This window comes from Melanostigma gelatinosum (genome assembly GCF_949748355.1).
Source record: "Melanostigma gelatinosum genome assembly, chromosome: 20".
Taxonomy (NCBI): domain Eukaryota; kingdom Metazoa; phylum Chordata; class Actinopteri; order Perciformes; family Zoarcidae; genus Melanostigma; species Melanostigma gelatinosum.
The window spans coordinates 4,038,472-4,056,929 of record NC_136653.1 but is presented as its reverse complement, the minus strand read 5'-3'; the positions used below and the strand labels follow the sequence as shown (position 1 = coordinate 4,056,929).

The following is an 18,458-nucleotide window of genomic DNA, read 5'->3' as shown; positions in this document are numbered from 1 at the left end:
CGGATCCAGCTCCGCTCACAGCTGTAACAGCTTCACTCGCTACCATTACTTCTCATGCAACCAGACACACACAGTAGATACTGCCCGGCTGAATGTTATGTTTCGTGTCATTCCTAGAGTCAAGGTGTCTCCTTTTGATTCATTGTATGCACAGTAAGTTTAGACATATAGATATGATGAGTATGTCGTCGTCTATGAGTGTACATAATATTTTCACAATAACACGGCACTCTGGAATGACGTGCAAGCTTCTGGCCACAAGTCACAATCTACGAACTGTTAACCTGTTTGTATTATTTCAAAAACAGCACCAGCAAAGCAGAATTTAAAGAAATGGTTTATGAATAAACCAGATGTGTAACACAGCCTATAGGCTTGCATTCCTCTGGTTTTGTCACAACGCTATGAATTGTGGGAAAGCCCTAAAACCCTCATGAATTTAGTGGAGACACGCCTCAAAGTCCGTGTGTCCGTTATTGTGGACATTGGAATTGGTTTCAAAGTGTGTTTATTAGACAATTAAAACAACCATGTGCCGAACTAAATCTTTTTCCCCATGATTACAAAATATATTTAAAAGATACTAAAATCTGTTGAAAGAAATCTTAAGCCCTATGATCTGATTGTCATGTCTTTAAAGCAGCATTCATCTTTTATTTTGTCTGCCCATAAGAAGCTGAACATCACACACACGTTGGACCGTGACTTGGGCTGGGTGTGGTTTCACCAGTACCAACACTACTACCCCTTAAAGTGGTGACGGATACCAACGCTGCGAGTGAAACCCTTTTAAAACGCTACACATACACGGCTTAATATCAAACTTCCTCTCTCACCTGGGAGTGAAGAGTTGATGCACGTCCAAAGTTCATTCTAGAAAGCAAAGGAGAAGAAAGGGTTAATGTCAGACGACTTGAGGTTTAACTGAAAACACCAGTGAACTATTTATTCAGAAGTTCTCCTCCACACCAGCCCTCTCTTGCCTCTCAGTCAATGAGCTTGTAGATGGCTTCAATTTTAAAGTTAAAAATATTATTGATGCCATTGCACCCACTAAAGTGAAGGTTGTCTCGGGTAAGCAAAGATCTCCTTGGAGAAATGCTACGCTGGTCAAAATAGAGAAACGAGAGTGTCGGAAAGCTGAGCGCAGGTGGCGAAAAACTAATCTCCAGGTTCACTGCGACATCTATAAAGAGAGACTTCGCAATTATAATTTGGAACTTAGAAATGCAAGGCAGTCATTCTTCTCTGACATCATAACCAAAAACAAGAACAATACACGCGCCTTATTTGCTACCGTCGACAGGCTAACAAACCCTCCAGTGTAGCTGCTGAGCTCCAATCCACCTGGGCATGCAATCAATTTGCCTCCTTTTTTACTGACAAAATTCAGAAAATTAGACAAGCAGTCAGTGCCTCCACATCAACCACAGGATATGTGTTGTCCCGATCTAACATCCATTCAAATATCATGACACAATTTCATTCAATCGACCGTAGAAGCCTAGAAGACATCATACAACATCTGAAGTCATCCTCCTGCTGCTTGGATATTCTACCAACACACTTTTTCAAAAATATTTGAAACTGCATGACCACTGATCTTTTGCAAATTGTAAACACATCCCTTCTCTCAGGTGTTTTCCCACAAGCCCTAAAAACTGCAGTTATTAAACCACTCCTAAAGAAAGCTAGTTTAGACTCCGCAACGATGAAAAAGTATAGGCCAATATCAAACCTCCCATTTTTAAGTAAAATAATTGAAAAAACGGTTTTCCAACAGCTGACCGACTTCTTGGCCGTAAATAACTGCTTTGATGTTTTCCAGTCAGGCTTTCGACAGCACCACAGCACTGAAACTGTTCTTGTTAAGGTTTTCAACGACATCCACTTAAACATAGACAATGGCAGAAGTTCAGTCTTAGTGTTACTAGATCTCAGTGCTGCATTCGACACGGTCGACCATGCCATACTCCTAGAAAGACTAAACATCTGGGTGGGACTCTCTGGTACAGCACTTAACTGGTTTGAATCCTACTTGAAGGGCCGAGAATACTTTGTGTCTGCAGCTGATTACACATCAGAGCTGACTAAAATGACATGTGGTGTTCCCCAAGGTTCAATACTGGGGCCTCCTCTGTTCAACATCTACATGCTTCCACTAGCTCAGATTATGGAAAACAACAAAGTGTGTTATCATAATTATGCAGACAACACACAAATCTACATAACTATGTCACCAGGGGACTATAATCCCATACAAGGTCTGGGTAACTGCATTGAACAAATCAACAACTGGATGTGCCAGAATTTTCTTCAATTAAACAAAGATAAAACAGAAGTAATTGTTTTTGGTACCAAGGACGAACAATTGAAAATCACCGCTCAGCTTCAGTCACTGATGTTAAAACCCACAAACCAAGCCAGAAATCTAGGTGTAGTTATGGATTCAGACCTCAACCTGAACAGCCATATCAAGACAATTACAAAATCAGCCTACTATCACCTGAAGAATATATCAACGATTAGAGGACCTATGTCTCAACAGGATTTGGAAAAACTTGTCCACGCATTTATCTTCAGCAGACTGGACTACTGTAACGGTGTGTTTACAGGTCTCTGTAAAAAATCCGTCAGAAAGCTGCAGCTGATTCAGAACGCTGCAGCTCGAGTCCTCACTAAGACCAGGAGGGTGGACCACATCACTCCAGTTCTGATGTCTCTGCACTGGCTTCCTGTCCAACAAATAATTGACTTTAAAATCCTGCTGTTGGTTTACAAAGCACTGAATGGTTTGGGACCAAAATACATCTCCGATCTGCTACTACCTTATGAACCATCCCGACCCCTCAGGTCGTCTGGGACCGGTCTACTTTCTGTTCCCAGAGTCAGAACTAAACATGGAGAAGCAGCGTTCAGTTTTTCTGCTCCACATATCTGGAACAAAGTCCCAGAAAGCTGCAGGTCTGCTGAGACCCTCAGCTCATTTAAATCAAGATTGAAGACCTTTCTGTTTGCTGCTGCCTTTAATTGAACCACGTTCAATTAATATATTAATCAATTTCCTGCATTTCTGCATTTTACTACTGCATTTTATTTCTTACACTGTTTTTTAATTGTTTTTGAAATCTCCTTTTCTTTTGCCTTGTGTTTTGATGCTTTTAATGGTTTTATGTGAAGCACTTTGAATTACCTTGTTGTTGAAATGTGCTATACAAATAAACTTGCCTTGCCTTGCCTTAATAAAACACGTCTGAATACAACATAGCTTGATGCACTGGCCCTTTAATGAACTGACGAAGGACACAGAGTTGGATGCATAGGCGTCTATAGGTCAGATCAGGGAAAAAATCCTGATGCACTAAGTATTATCAAAACAATATCTTCCAGTGAAGACAAATACTGAACGATCGACTGAGACGTAACTGTTGTTTTTCTCTGATTTCAAAGAGAAACGGCCGTGACATTCCCTGCATCAAAACAATGGAGAACAACAGGAAAACATATGAATCCTACGAAACTCCCGTTGGGTTTGTGGTGAGATGTCGTGGGATTAATCCTCACCAACGAGCTCATCTGGGACAGAGAGACAGGCGCAGATAGGGACAGCAGCACGGCAAACATGGAAAAATAAGTGTGGTAGCGAGAGAGAGAGAGAGAGAAAAGCTCTTTCATGCCCTTATGCTTTCACAGGACAGTCATTTTGTGCGAAGTCAGCGCATCACTGGTAACACTCCCTCCGTGTGTCTCTTGGCTGGGGAACAAAGGTTCCCGTCAGCGGGCGTCAGCATCATTTGTGAGGCGGTGCAGGGGAGTAACGGTGTCTTTACATGAGGCATAAACATGATTTGTGATGTAGCAGGGGCCAATGAGGCAACAACATGACAGGAAGAATAATGCTGCAGTTTACATGAGCAGAAGCAGAGATCCCTCCAGTCTACCCAGAGAGCCTTTGTGTGTACGTGTACGATGAAAGCTGTCTTTCTGTTACAGTCGGATATGACCTACATAAGGCCAGCTAAGCAGTGTTTCTTTCACAGTCTCCATTTTCAGCTCAAAAAACCTACAATGAACGAGCGTATCTTAAATAGACTTAAAAAAGGAGACGTAGTCATCGTGACGTCACCCGTTGGTTTGTGGTCTAACGTTATGAAGCCTCGATTTCGGCGATTTCGCTATCGCCATCTTGGATTACGGCCGTCGCCATGTTGGGTTTTTTCCAGCCAATGAACAGAAGTGACCATATTTGGAATGCGGAGGAGTTGCGTAGAGATACCGTATACGGCTCTGGTTGTGGCAGCGACCTGTCAATCACAGTAGCCCCGCCCTAAAGCATCCCCTGCTTTATGGTCTGTTTGACTCTAAATGGACCATAATGTACTAAATGAACACCATGCTTTATTGAATAAGACTTGAAACTAGAGATTGAGACATAAACTCATGTTTACAATGTTTACTGAGGTAATAAATCAAGAGAGAAGTAGAGTCATTTTCTCATAGACGTCTATACAACTAGAGGAGTCACCCCCTGGTGGACATTAGAGAGAATGCAAGTTTTAAGACATAATGCATTGGCTGCACTCGGCAGAACCAGAGGTTGCTGCCTGGTCAGTTCGCGCTTCGGTCACACATGATGACAACTGAATCTCAATGGCAACTGAAGTTGTCGATAGCTGTTTTTAGTGTCATGAATGAACTTTCCCGCTCTTTAATAGGCCTTTGTCCTTTCTCTTGTGAACTTGTTTATGTAACAGCAGCCATGTGTTGTGCTCTTTGCCTTTGTTTACCTCTCTGCTCTTCTTGATGAGCTGGAATTTGTTTTTTTACTGATAAAATTGAATATTTCTTTTTAATGTTCAGTATCAAAACATGTCCAGTATTCATGACAAAGGGCCAGATTTACGAAGAAAATGGCACAAATGTTTTCATTGAGTTAATCAGGCTCAAAGAATGGCAACAAAACCAACATCTCCGGTACTGTGACAGCACTAAGACCTAAATCTAAAAGCTACCAGTTACATGTTTAGAAGTAACATTTCAATCCCAATACAGCTGTAATAATACACACACGTGCATCATGTTTGTACGGTAAATGCATGTCAATAGCGCACAGTGTTCGGGCATCGGTTTGAATAAGAACTGGACACATGTTCATTTCAGACTGCCTCGGTCTAATTACTGGTGTGGCTCATGGAGAGCGAGGGGGACAAGCAGCAAACCAGCCTCTCTGCTTAGTAATTACCCACGGTGGGAGGAAGCTCTGAGCCTGTGTGTGTGTGTGTGGTTGAACCAGGTGCTCCAGTAGTCTAGTAACCACAACCACCAACCACTGTTTAAAGTTAGTCCGGAAGATTTCCGTTTACTTCTCTTTGGCAGCACCTACGGCGCTCAGCGGTCATTGCAGCTGTGTTTTGGATCTCACTTCCCAGAGATCATTTCCAAAATCATTTGGTAATTATGAAAAAATACCTAAAATAGTAAATAAAATGTAATCATATTTGCAGCAATAAACTTGTATTAATGGTAGAATGTGATTGTCTGCCATCAGCTATGATAGAATATATTATTTAAAACCCACACAAAAGATAAAATAACATAAATGACAGCATTGCTAATGATTAGTAAACATCATCATCATTTTATCAACACTTATTTTTTACTTATTTTGTTCAGTTGAATGCAATTAGTTCTGGTCCAATTAGATTTTAAAGACACTCTTTGCATTGAAGTATTGAGCAAGAAGGGGTGAATGATTACATCCCAAGCCAAATAAACAAACAGCTGATCAATAAATACAGCAAGCATCGTTGTAATAGAGGAAGTGTACTCACCATCAACTCCGGACAGTAACTGGGTAACCTCTGGAGCAGATGCTTTAGACGAGACTCACTCTTTATAGTGGCGAGCTGCGACATGGGAGGAAAACACAGAATTAACAAAATCACCTTCTAAGTCCATGTACATGTGCCTTGTAGAAACCAAACCAATCATTTACTAGTTCAACCAACTTGCATCTGAGGGCACTCCGTCTTCTCAGAGAGCCAAAGCTCAACACACTGACATCATATACAGTCGTGAAAATATTCAGCTTATTTTACATGTGGGTGTTTCTTGTCTGGAGCTGCCTGTTGGTCCTTCAAAGACACATTGCAGCTTTACTAGGAGTCTAAAGTGGCTGAAGAACTTCCAGCAGGGCCGGTTGATGAAGTGTCACAGCACCTTTCAAACACAGCTGCAATACAAGGTTTCATGGCAAGCAAATGCATGAGACGACCACAACGAAGAGTCAACTACAATCGCACAAATGAGACGGAATGGTGTGATACACCAGTCGTTGTGTTGCTGTCAAGAATGCAGATATTTGGTGTTATTTGTTAAAAGAGTCGGATGGATCGCCAAAGTTATTACAAGTCATCCTGAGGGGAAAGTGAATCGTGCTTTAGTTGAGCTGTCGATCAAGAGCTTTTCAAATGAAACAGGAGTCAAAAAGGTCAGGACAAAATTTAATGAAAGTCAAAAATATCAGTGTCTGCATTGTACATGCTGCGGCCGGCAGCTCCCACGAATTTCACCAGTGTTTGGCTTAATTTGTCATCTTTTCTTCTTTAGCACTGCAGCACTTATGGGCTCGGACAGAATACACATCAACATCGGAGAAGGAGGCGTGAGGATTAAGATTCATTCCTGGGAGTGGAACCTGAGAAGATCACCGACCACGACCGACCACCCAGCCAGACCTGCCGGACCAAACGCCATTTATTAAGGCGGAGTCGAAGCTAAGCTAAGCTAACCCTGCTAGGACCTGAAGGCTATTCCACCACCCACTCTGCTCCTGGCTGAGGTCCAGTCGCGGGAGCATTCAGGCTTTACCCAGCAACGGGAGGTTGGTGAGTGCTGTGCCCACATCAGTACAGAGACCTGTCTTCATCGTGGACCCGGATCGAGCTGAACTTGACGGGTGGACAGCTGGACGTGAAGAGGCGGACTCTGTGTTTACATCAATGATGCTGTTTGCTCAAAAGTAGTCAAAGATGATGGACAGAGCTCCGTGCTGAAAGGAAGTTGCTTGCAGTGGCTAAAACCAACGTGGAGCTGGAGCTGGAGCGCTATCTGGAAATTAAGCGAGCTCAAGCTCAGAAGCTACAGAATGAATTGAGCAAAATGCCAGATCACAAGAAAGCAGCAGAAGAAGAAGTGGTACAAAAGGCTGTTCTAATGCCCGGCTCCACAGTCCGACGCCCAGGACAAAAACACAAATTAATCTGTTACGGTTTCCTTGTGAGGATTAAGCAGTCTGAACCTCTGAACAGTACTTTGAAAAAGGGTGCAAAGTGTGCGGGAAAAAAAGTAGGATGTAAAAATTGAGATGAGCTGGTATATTTGAAGTTATTTTACACACACATAGGCCCGAAATACCCAAAGTCGGGTTGGGCGATTGGAGGAATATCAGCTAACGGCAGTTGGCTGAGCACATGGCCAGGTGTTGTTTGTGCTGCAATTTCTGTCATTTATTTAGCTCAATAAATGAGCTCAGCGGGCAGCTGGCACAGCAGGGAAATACCAGCATGCAGAGTCGGCATATTTTCACATTGAACTTGGTTAATTAAGGATTCATTCAGACCACACCAGAGACGGTGATTTAATACGCTTTATTTAGTTTCTGTAGAGTTTGTATGAAGTGCGCTTTACGACGAGTTAACAAGGCAGTTAAGTCAGTCGTAGAAGACTTCAACATTCAGAAGGTGTATGTTTGTATTCTCCCTTTAAAAGGAGCAGTGTGTAGGATCTGGCACCAACTGGTGCAGATAGCAACCGGCTGAAACTACAGTGGCTGACGAGAAAGCAGGAAAATGTATGAGCAAAGTCAGTGTTTGGTTTGACGTTTGTCCGTAGAAACAATAACAACAATTCTTATTTTCAGGTGATCACACACTACAGACAACAGACTACAGTCCCCCGGGGACACTCCAGTGGAGGCACGCATCGCTGCGTGTTTGGCTGACATCTCGAAGTGGATGACGACACACCACCTCAAGCTCAACCTGGACAAAACCAAGCTACTGTTCCTCCCGGGGAAGGGTTGCCCTCTCCGAGACCTGTCCATCACCATTGATGATGCCGTGGTGACGCCAACTCAGACTGAGGAACCTGAGTGCGACCCTGGACGACCAACTGTCATTCTCAGCAAACATTGCATCGGTTACACGCTCCTGCAGATTCCTGCTCTACAGCATCAGGAGGATTCACTTCCTCACTGAGGAGACGGTGCAGGTGCTCATCCAGGCTCTTGTCATCTCCCGCCTGGACTACTGCAACTCACTACTTGCCGGAGCCCCGGCGTCGGCCATCAGACCTCTGGAGCGTGTCCAGAAAGCTGCAGCTCGCCTGGTGTTCAATCGCCCCAAGTTCTCCCACACAACTTGCCTTCTCCGTTCTCTACACTGGCTCCCTGTAAGAGCATCCAGTGTAAGACTCTGGTGCTAGCCTACAGGGCAGTGAAAGGAGCAGCTCCTTCCTATCTCCAGGCCATGGTCAAGCCCTACACCCCCCGCCCGACCTCTTCGCTCTGCTGCCTCGGGGCGACTGGTCGCCCGTCGCTCAGAGGTCCCTGCGGCCGATCGACCCGGTCGCGGCTGTTTCCTGTCCTGACCCCTCAGTGGTGGAATGAACTCCCCACTGACCTCAGGACAGCAGAGTCACTGCCCATCTTTCATCAGGCTGAAGACTCACCTCTTCAAGAAGGCCTACCTGAGCCTTCACTCACCACTTACTTAGCATCTATTGTATTCATACTAGCTTATTGCACTTATTGTATTCATATTAGTTTGTGGCACTTATTGCATTCATTTGTTTCTGCACTGTACGTTGGTGCTGGTTTATGCTCTTAGATGCTTGTTTGAGGAAAGGACATGCACCTATTACTTCTGGTGACAAGTTGTTCTCTCGAAAACCGATGTTGAATACACTTATTGTAAGTCGCTTTGGATAAAAGCGTCTGCTAAACGACTGCAATGTAATGTAATGTAATGTAACACACTACTCTGCCAGTAGATCCCCCCAACAGCTCCACACTGTTCCTTTGAGGAAAGAGGGCTTGTGGATCTCGCCATTGGAACACTCCCAACTCTATTACTGAGTTATTGAAAGTGATCAAGACCCCGACATACTGTATATTATGCTGACTTTGATCCAGGAGACGGTAGAAATGTACTTGTTGCACCTTTGGCCGTGCATAATGTTTCGAGGTCTCGAGGACGAGGTCTCGTCCATTTCTACTGCTCTGAGACGTCAGTGATTCCAACACTGGCTGTGGCAAAGAACACCAAAAGATGCTTGCTGGTCTGCAGTCACAGCGTTTTATAAAACAAAAGCGATCTCCGTCCTAATAATCATAGCTTTCCCCCGGCACATGTAGGCAGTAGTAGCATTGTAACATACAGAATTTAACTGCACAACGGCTGTTAGCGTGAACAACAAGGTCAGCGACGCCGTTAATTCGTTATCCACGTTGAAATGAACCACAGGTAGTCGGGGCTGATGTTTGTTGGTTTTCTACTGGAAAAGGATCACGTGATAGGGGTCATGATGAGTGATGAGACCCAACCAAGCAGCAAACATGAGTGTGTGTCATGGTTTTTGCCCATCCGCACAAAAACGCAACCCCAGCGGTTTCAAACTAAAACGACGTCGCCGGCGGTTTCAAACGTCTCTGTTTCAGGGGGTTCGTAAACGCAGCAGTAGTCTGGACATGAGACACAAATGCAGTTTATTAAACCAAAAACGTGGTCGTGTGGATGCAACCTAAGCTTGATGTGTTCGACGTGATGTTTAATGTCCCCAACAACCTACGTACCTAAATGCACATTGAAGTGTTGGTTGTGTGTTGAACATTCCCAATTTGCCCTATTTCTGTTAATTGTTACAATTGTACATCCCCACTGGATTAATAAAGCGCCTTCTAATCTTTCACTCGGGTAAGAAGAAGAACAGCTGTAGCATGGAGTTCTGCTTTTGTACGCCGCTGTCCATTCTATTCATTTATGGGCGCGGCTCCTTCATGCCAGGCTCCAGGTGCTCGTAATGTGTTTGTAATCAGGTGTTCTTGGACTGGTCTTTGTTGGAAGCAACTGCATTGGAGGAAAGCAATCCAGACCGACAGTGACTTCATCCACTGCTTATTCCAAGTGCCGTCGCATCTCCGCCAAAGTGACAGAAAAACACACCGCCAAGCCGAGCGACAGTGATTTGTTGGCAGACAATCAAAGAAGAACTTTCTCTCTCTGATGCAACAAAAGACCAACTCTGAAAACCGACGGGACGTTTGTAAGACTCCCTCTGCGTGTATGAAAGGTGAATAAGTGCCGGCTGGCAGACTGATGGGCTCTTTCTCTGGTGCCGGGCTCATCGAGCGGTGGGCGGCTAAGAGACAAAAAGCAGCGGTTTTCCAATCATGCGTCATCGAGGCCTGAGAGTTGGTGTTTTTCGAATTATTCCAACGAAATGCTGCAGCTCCTTCAAGAGCGTTGTCATGTCTTGCTTCCTAACCGCTGGGTAAAGTGAAGGTTTAGCATCAACTTTGGCCCCGGAGGCAAAACAAACGAACAAACGAAAGTGAGCCATTATCTCCATTCATACAACTTAGGCTGTTACGAGACCACAAATCCACGCAGAAGACACTCTTTGGGTTGTTTAAGGTGATAATATTAAATCACATTGCTGGTAATACTTCAGTAGCCAGGTGCTGTTCGAGACAGTCAAGTCTACTTTCTTTTATTTGAAATGTTCCAAACCAGCAGTATCAAACAAAGCTTGGACGCACATCTGTCTTCCTCAAACAGCCGTTGGGTTCTATGTATGACCACCCGCACCTTTTGAAGAACGGCTCGTTTTCTGGGTGTAACCCGGCATGAGGCGGCTTCCATTAGAGCTAAAAATGGTCTTGGTGGTTACATCGACAGCCAACCCCACCCGTGACACCCACCCACACACACACTACAGACCTTAAGCACAACCGCTGAGGGGTGTTCTGAGGCCATTACACGTCTGAAAGTCCATTATCTTTCCTGCTCCATCTCTTTCATCTTCATCACCCCCCCCCCCCCAACACTTTTTCCTCTCTTTTGAGACGTCCACCTCCATCTTTTCATTTAATGTCTTCTTCAATCAGTTTCCTCTCTCTTTCTTTGGCTGGCAAAGCGCTGGTGTCGGCCATTAAGAGCACAGAGAGTTCTGTCCAGCCTCCCTCTTCACTTCAAAAGCACGAGGAAGGTTTGAACTCTCTGCCCGTTTGCTGATCGCAGAGAAAAAGCTTCTTTTACGACCATAAAGACGGACGTGGGGAGAGAGGGGGAGAAGGAGAGAGCGAGGGAGAGTGAGAGAGGGAGAGAGGAGAGTGAGGGAGAGAGAGAGGGGGAGAAGGAGAGAGCGAGGGAGAGAGAGGGGAGAGAGAGAGGGAGAGAGGGGGAGAGCGAGGGGAGAGAGAGAGAGCGTCACCTGCTCCCAATTGAAACAGGGTGAGACTTTTTATCTTCACTTCAAAGAACCAAAAGACAAAAAAAAAAAGTTTACCCCCACTCCCCTTCAAAAAGCTCCATTCATAGGCCGACTGCAGTGGCCCGAGGAGGGGCTTGTGTGTGTGAGAGTGTGTATTTTTTACCTGGTCACAAGCTTCTTTGCAAGGTGAGAACTCGGCAGCATGTTGGCAACAGGAGGGATCTGCAGACAGATGGGTGAGTTAGTGGTGATCCTGCCGTCAGGTCATTACAGGTTACAGCGTTACCATTGGTGGACACATGTCATGTCCTGGGGGCGCTGGCTGGCAGCAGAGCTCCAGACCACAGCCCACGTCCAGGGTTCCTGGCTCAGTTTTAGTATGTAGACTTGACGTGACACTTTACCACGGTGGTGCTGAGCTGCTCTCTCACAGTAAAGTACAGTCGGTGGGACAGAGGATGCTCTACAATCACCCACCATCTCGGTCTTTAAGTCATCTCTTAAGCTATTCACCCCAAATATTACAAACCGCATCTCAAACATCAGCAGGACGTGGTTACTCGGGTGGGAATGTTTGGGAATATGATGACTCCATTTGATTCAGAGTCTTGTTGTCATTGGTGTTGATTCAATACCGTGAGCCATGAACTCACCATGTCTGTCTGACCGACAGAGAGAGCAGAGAGACGGGAAGATGTATAACAAGTCACCTGCATTCTAGGGCTGTGCCATTCATCCATTTCATTTTATTTCATTTCAATAACGATTCTGGCTTCCAACGTTTATGAAAAAACGATAGTCGAGATAAAATCATTATTGTGTTACGTTCCGTTTCTCAACGACGCTCCAAAGTCATTAAAAAAATAATCAAATATTTTTTAAATCAATATATATTTGTCAAATGATTATTCTTTGGACTTGACTTAACACTCGCTGTGCGTTATCTCTAACGTGAAGCACATCCATATCCACAAATGCTCTGCATCACCCATGGACAGAAAGCCAAAAAGGTACGTTTCCAAAAATATTAAAACGACAGTTCAATGACATCAGAACAATGACATCAGATCCTAAAGCACAAAAACACTATTGAGGCGTTCTTGTGGGAGTAAACCTCCAAAACTGATACAGATGGGGCGTGTTTCTCAATGTGGACTTTGTCTACGTGCGGCTTTTTAATCCACTAGTGTGAAAGAAAAGTGTAAAAAGCTGTGATGATTATGTGTGTGTGTGTGTGCGACACAGCATGTTTTCAAAACTTCATTACAACCCTCAAAACAGTTGGTGTCAACCTGCTGGTGGCTCTACAGTTGATGTCTGGTGGTTTTGTTGACCCGGTTGTGCTGGTTTGGTTCGTCTCTCTGCTTTCTGGCCTAAATGAACAGAGAACAAAAGACCTCTCCTTCCCTAACCTCCCCCCTCTCTCTCTGTCTCTCTCCCTCTCTCACACACACACACACACACACACATAGAAACAGCTTTCCCAAACAACGGCAGGTGACATAATAATTCGAGGGAGGCAGGGGGTGAGGGATGATGGAGGCCATTCACTCATGTACAGTATGCGGCCCCCGGGGCTGGCTGCTAATGAGCGTTGGCCCAATTCTGGCTCAGCATACACACACCAGGAGCCCCCCCCCCCCTTCAGCTACATCGTTACGCTGTGGTCTGTGGAATGAAGAGCACAGTGTAGTCGGCCCCTCGGCTGCACTGTTGAACTTCATTCAGACGTCCAAATGACTCGTGACACGTTCTCGTGTGTGAATGCTTAGAACACGGGCTGTTACTCGTCACTGAGGACTGTAGGAAGTATTCTATTGTTAAATGTGGGGCTGCGATGCAAGAGGATTTAAAGGCCAATAGTAAAGCTATTAACGACTTTGACCTACGGCACTCTCCATTCTAGGAGCCCTCACTTTCACTTCAGTGGTTTAATGGGGCGGCTAAACTGTTCCTCCTTATTCTTCTCCTGTCCGACCATTGTTCCTCGATCCTTTTGTAATTATTTAGGTGAATGATTGATTGAAATGGACAAAACTGTAAAAAAAAATAAAAAGTTGTGTTTTGTCTGTTAGTTCAGGTTAGCCACCAACCAACACTTTCATCACTTATTTCTATCTTTCTATTTTTAAAGTCCAAATATGGCAAACAAGCGTTTACACTTGGCTGAGGTGGAACAGTTGGTCTGTTGATGAAGAGAAAAGAGCAATGGGAACTAACATGATGATGCAGGAGTCATGTGACTTTAATGTGAGTAAAAAATGTAATAAATAATAATAAACAACACAGGCAGCCGGTCAAACGAGCTGTGTGCCTTGTACCTCTGCTGGCACAACAGTGTGCGTGTATGGAGCTAAATCCAGGTCAAATGTTTTGTTCATTTGAAAAAAAAATTTGAACCTGAACATTGAAAAATACAGCAATGTATTCAAAATAAGTGAATGAAAAGTTTTTTTGGGTTGAATATAATTTTGATTCAGTTCTGGAATTTTACATACATTTAATACATTTTTTTTTCAGTTTTCACTTTCATATATATTTTGATATTTGAGTTGTTATATTTTTCAGTTTCAGATTTTATATTTTCAGATTCAAATCCTTTTTTTTCGGTTTCAAATCTTTTTTTCCACTTTCAGGTTTTTTTTTTCAGTTCAAACTTTTGACCCGAATCTAACTTGGGGGGCGTGGTATCAACTGAGAGGGGCGTGTCATCATGAGTGACAGCATAACAACGAGGGATGAGGAGTTCCTCAACCACGTTGCCTTCAGGTAACGTGGGCACCGCGAGAATTATGACGAGAATTATGATTCAACACTTTCTATACACCATATTCACGTGATTGGAAGTAAAACAAATTACGCCGTTCTTGAATCAGGAAACAAATCCTGGATTCACCCAGAGCTCTACGATACCTCATATCAATAGAGACCGGACCAAACTATGTATATGTACAAACCACATACAGACGCTGCCGTATTTACGCCTAGATGACGTTATTTTAAGTGCTGATGGAGATGCTACAATGTTAGCATAGAATAGCAACGATCGGTCCGAGCTCCATTGAGGAAATAAGAATTTAAAAAGTGATTTGCTTGTCATCTTGCAGAGAGAACAAACTAAATGTGAATTCAAACTCTTTACAAACCGCCATCATTATGTCGTTATAAAGGAATAAAGGAATGTTTCTTCTTCTTCTTCTTATTTCGGCGTCTCTTTTTGTCCGTTTATTGCAGATAAATCACAGCAAAATCTGTTATTTAGTGAACTTCATGTTCATACAGCTGTAGTAAACCAGCCGACGTGTCACAGTGAATACACATCGATGAAATCCACGGAGCTCCTCTGGACTATGTTATGAACCCAGACAGGTCGGCGGTTAGTTTCATGGGATATCTGAAACTTCCACAAGTACTAAGCAGAAATATAGGTTATTTCTTCCATGGTTGATGGCGAAAATACCATTACGCTTTAACAGATCGATGAATTTAGAAATGTTGCCTTTGACAACACACGCACACACAGACACACACACACACACACACTCCTTCTTCCCACAGACAAGGGATGTGTCAGCATGAGGTCTCTCCAGAGGGAACATGGGGGGGTCACTCAAAACACTAGGTGGGTAAATGAAGTCTTTTGTGTCTGCGTTCAAAGTCTCACCTGCAAATCACATTAGCAGTGTTTTTCTTTCTGTGCCAAATTGAGTTTTCAGCATCCAACCACAAACATCAGTCATTGACACCGTTATCTGTCTCTGTGCTTCATGTGTGAAGCTCACATCCAAACAAACAATACAGCGTCTAAGAGACAGAGGAGAGAGCAGCAAGCAGTAACAAAGCAGTGGTGACATGGATGTGGTGTAAAAAAGTTGGTGTGAACCAATGGCGGCCAGCTGGTGAGCATCCATGAGCCGATCTAGAGGAGTATCTGCTCTGTGGTGGAAGACACTGTGGTTTATGTGGCGTGGACCAATCAGAGCTGGGAATGCAACACATTCAAAGTTTCACGCAATGTTGTACAACTTCTATACAGGCACTGATGTCCGTTTCATATTGGATCAGTGCAGGTTGGTGTTTGGGCTTGCTGTTAACTAACTAGCAGACAAATAAATCCTCTTTTGATGAATGAAATACATAAATCAATGGTTGAAGTCTTCAAGCCATAGATACACATGCTTGCTATCTAATCACGACAGGTAAAAATAGGATTACTAAAATGTTATCTATATTTTTTTATCTAAAGGTTCGCTGGGGTGTGAAGTAATAATGAGATTACTAAATAGGAACAGCAGCGTGCATCGTCTTGACCACTTGTCATCATGAAGTTTTTAATGAAGGTTGAACAATGAAGGGATTTGTACTTTTTGTTCCTCAAATGTATTATTTAATTTGCCATTATTTACGATAAAGTAAACTCCGGGCTGGTTTGATGGTCTACACAGCATTAACCATGATAAGCTCGTACTGTACAAATCATTTCCGAAACAAACGGATCAGAAATGATGCAGTTTCTTGTTCTTTTTAAGTACCCAAAGCTGCTTTTCTAAAAATGACCAATTCAGCTTCCCTGTAGAAAGATGAGCGCCGTGGTTGTTTGGAACGCGTTGGTTCCGAGCGGGCTGAAGTGCTGCTTGAGAACCGCCCGTTGAAGCTGAGTTTAAGCTCGTTGCAATGACGCTGAAGTGAGGCGCGCTGGCCACGTCATCACGGCCTTTTCTCATCGATGGAGAGTGCAGGTGGTCGCGGCGCTTGGTCGTGCACCTCTGAATTCAGTAACTCGGTGCGCCCGATCACGTAACTGTCACCAATATTTACTGATAAAAACACTATGTCTCGGGATTATATTGGTTTTTAATGCTTTGGAAACTGGAGGTCTTAAAAATCTATATTTGAGTAAATATTTTGCAGCCAAATCAAACAGTTTACAGATATTCAGCCTTTATTTCTTTCCAATGCTTTTAATACTTGACTTGTGTCTTTACAGGACTTGTACAAAGCTAATAAAGTAGTCCATGAATATGAGATATGAGTTTGCAGATAATTACAATCCCTGCATTGTGGAGGTTTGCCGGTTACACTGCGTGTCTTTTTGATTCTTCACAGTTCATTCTGCCTTTGTGTGCTCGGGGCTCATTGCACCAGTATAAACAGTTGTAAAGTGAGTTCGTCCGACGAGCTGCTCTACAGCTCTGGATCCTAAAGGTCCCGCTTGATCATTTCATCAGCTTAAAAATGGAATATGACACGCTTAAATTTGGACCAATTCACAACTGCTGACCGAGCTAGTTGTGTAAACAACGTGTAAGTAGTGTACGGTATCATTCTTACAGAATTTAGGTTAACTAGCTGAGGGCAAAGGTCACCGACTAAATCGTTTTTAAAGACAAAATAGCACCCATTGAAATTGAGATAAACAAATGAGGAACTCTGTCCCACCATTCAGCCATGACCCATTTTTTCATAAACACCTCGGCTCTTAAGTTAAAGGCATTGAATGAAAGAATCGATCAATAAGCCGCTTTCATCTAGAAAAGTCTTAATTCAGTTCATTCCAAAACCTGCAAATGCCCAGAAAGCCCCACTGTTATGTCCACTCCTTCCTTCCACTCATACATGAACACACACAGGAAACTGGCTGGCAGGAAACCCAGAGTAATGTTACAGTGAAATAGAAGGGGGGTGCAGTGAAATTCCTCTCCTTATCGTCCCAGCAGCTGCTCACGCTCGTGCGCCTGCTGCTGTTTCCAGGTTGTCCGTCGTGGCTGAAACGCTGCTTTTTCTCCGTATGAAGCGGGAGCAGCAGCGGCTCTGACAGGTGGAGAAGAATAGCTCTCTTTAACACAAGCTTGAGATTTGAACCTTTTGTTCTATGATATAAAATACTAAATAGATACAAAATAGGGGCTAATTGGGACAACGTAGCCTCATCACGCTGACTTGTCCTTTAGCTCAGTGGTGGTGACGTGAAGTCACGCAACCTTGGTGTATTTTCGTTCAGAGCCCAGAATTAGCTTGAGACTTCTGCCGATTGCGTTTACCCTTCAGAAATCAGTCGTGAAGATGATCTGGCTGAACAAAACGCGTAACTATCGTAAACGTTTGTTTGCCTCAGAGCTTATTATCTGTACAAATCCCAAAACCCCGTTGGCTCTTTGTCGAGGTAACAGGTGTGATGCTAACTTCTTGGTTGAGCAGAAGAATCCGTCGTCCCTGCAGCGCTCTATGGGGAGAATAAGGAGCGCTGGTAGTGCCGCGTCACCTGATGGTCGCACTACCACTGGAATTAAAAATGAATGTTTCCATATGAAACACGTCTCGCCACAGCAAGGTGACCGATGACCACAAATCATTTAAGATGTTCATGTTTACATTGGAGCGTTACGCAATAGCATCAACAGTCAATTTTAAATAATGTCAGGCTATATGAATGCATTTAGAATTGTATTCAAACAGGACCCTCAACATAAGTATGACGTGTAATTCATGCAGGGTTTTCTAACTCAAAAATGCTTGAAGAATAATGAAACATACAATCCATGAGTGACAAACTAACAGCAGACTAATGTCACATGACTCCACATGACTCCTACTACAGCACCATCCGTAAATGTGTTCGTACCTTAGAAATTTGGGGAAGGCAGCGAGTTCTCCTAAATCGGTTTGCACGAGAGCTTCTTGAATGAGGCGCACTGTGTTATCATTCTCAACCATACAGATATACAACAAACCAGCTCCACAGAACTGTGAATATGCAGTTGTCATATCTAGTATTGTAACCGTTTCCACAGCATGGCGCAGCGTTCACTCTTCTAAAAAGTATCTGCTCCTTTCAGAAAGCTACTGGTGGAAATGAATTTCACTGGAGAGACCTTGTCGATCCTTCAACCTGAACATCACGTCGGCTTTCATTGTTGATATGGTCCCCCATCGTTGCAACTTCCAATTCTTCACCCAGTGTTCAT

The 18,458-nt window shown here is 43.8% G+C and overlaps 1 protein-coding gene across 1 annotated transcript in view; it reads right to left on the bottom strand.

The window, feature by feature from the left end:
* Positions 1-18,458, bottom strand: part of reck (reversion-inducing-cysteine-rich protein with kazal motifs) — an 86,996-nt gene that overhangs the window by 60,438 nt on the left and 8,100 nt on the right. The window contains exons 2-4 of the mRNA XM_079292473.1: positions 11,657-11,715; positions 5,832-5,906; positions 837-873 (exon numbers count right to left, since the gene is read on the bottom strand). Of these exons, the coding sequence (XP_079148599.1) occupies positions 837-873; positions 5,832-5,906; positions 11,657-11,715 (171 nt within the window). The remainder of the gene's footprint in view (positions 1-836; positions 874-5,831; positions 5,907-11,656; positions 11,716-18,458) is intronic.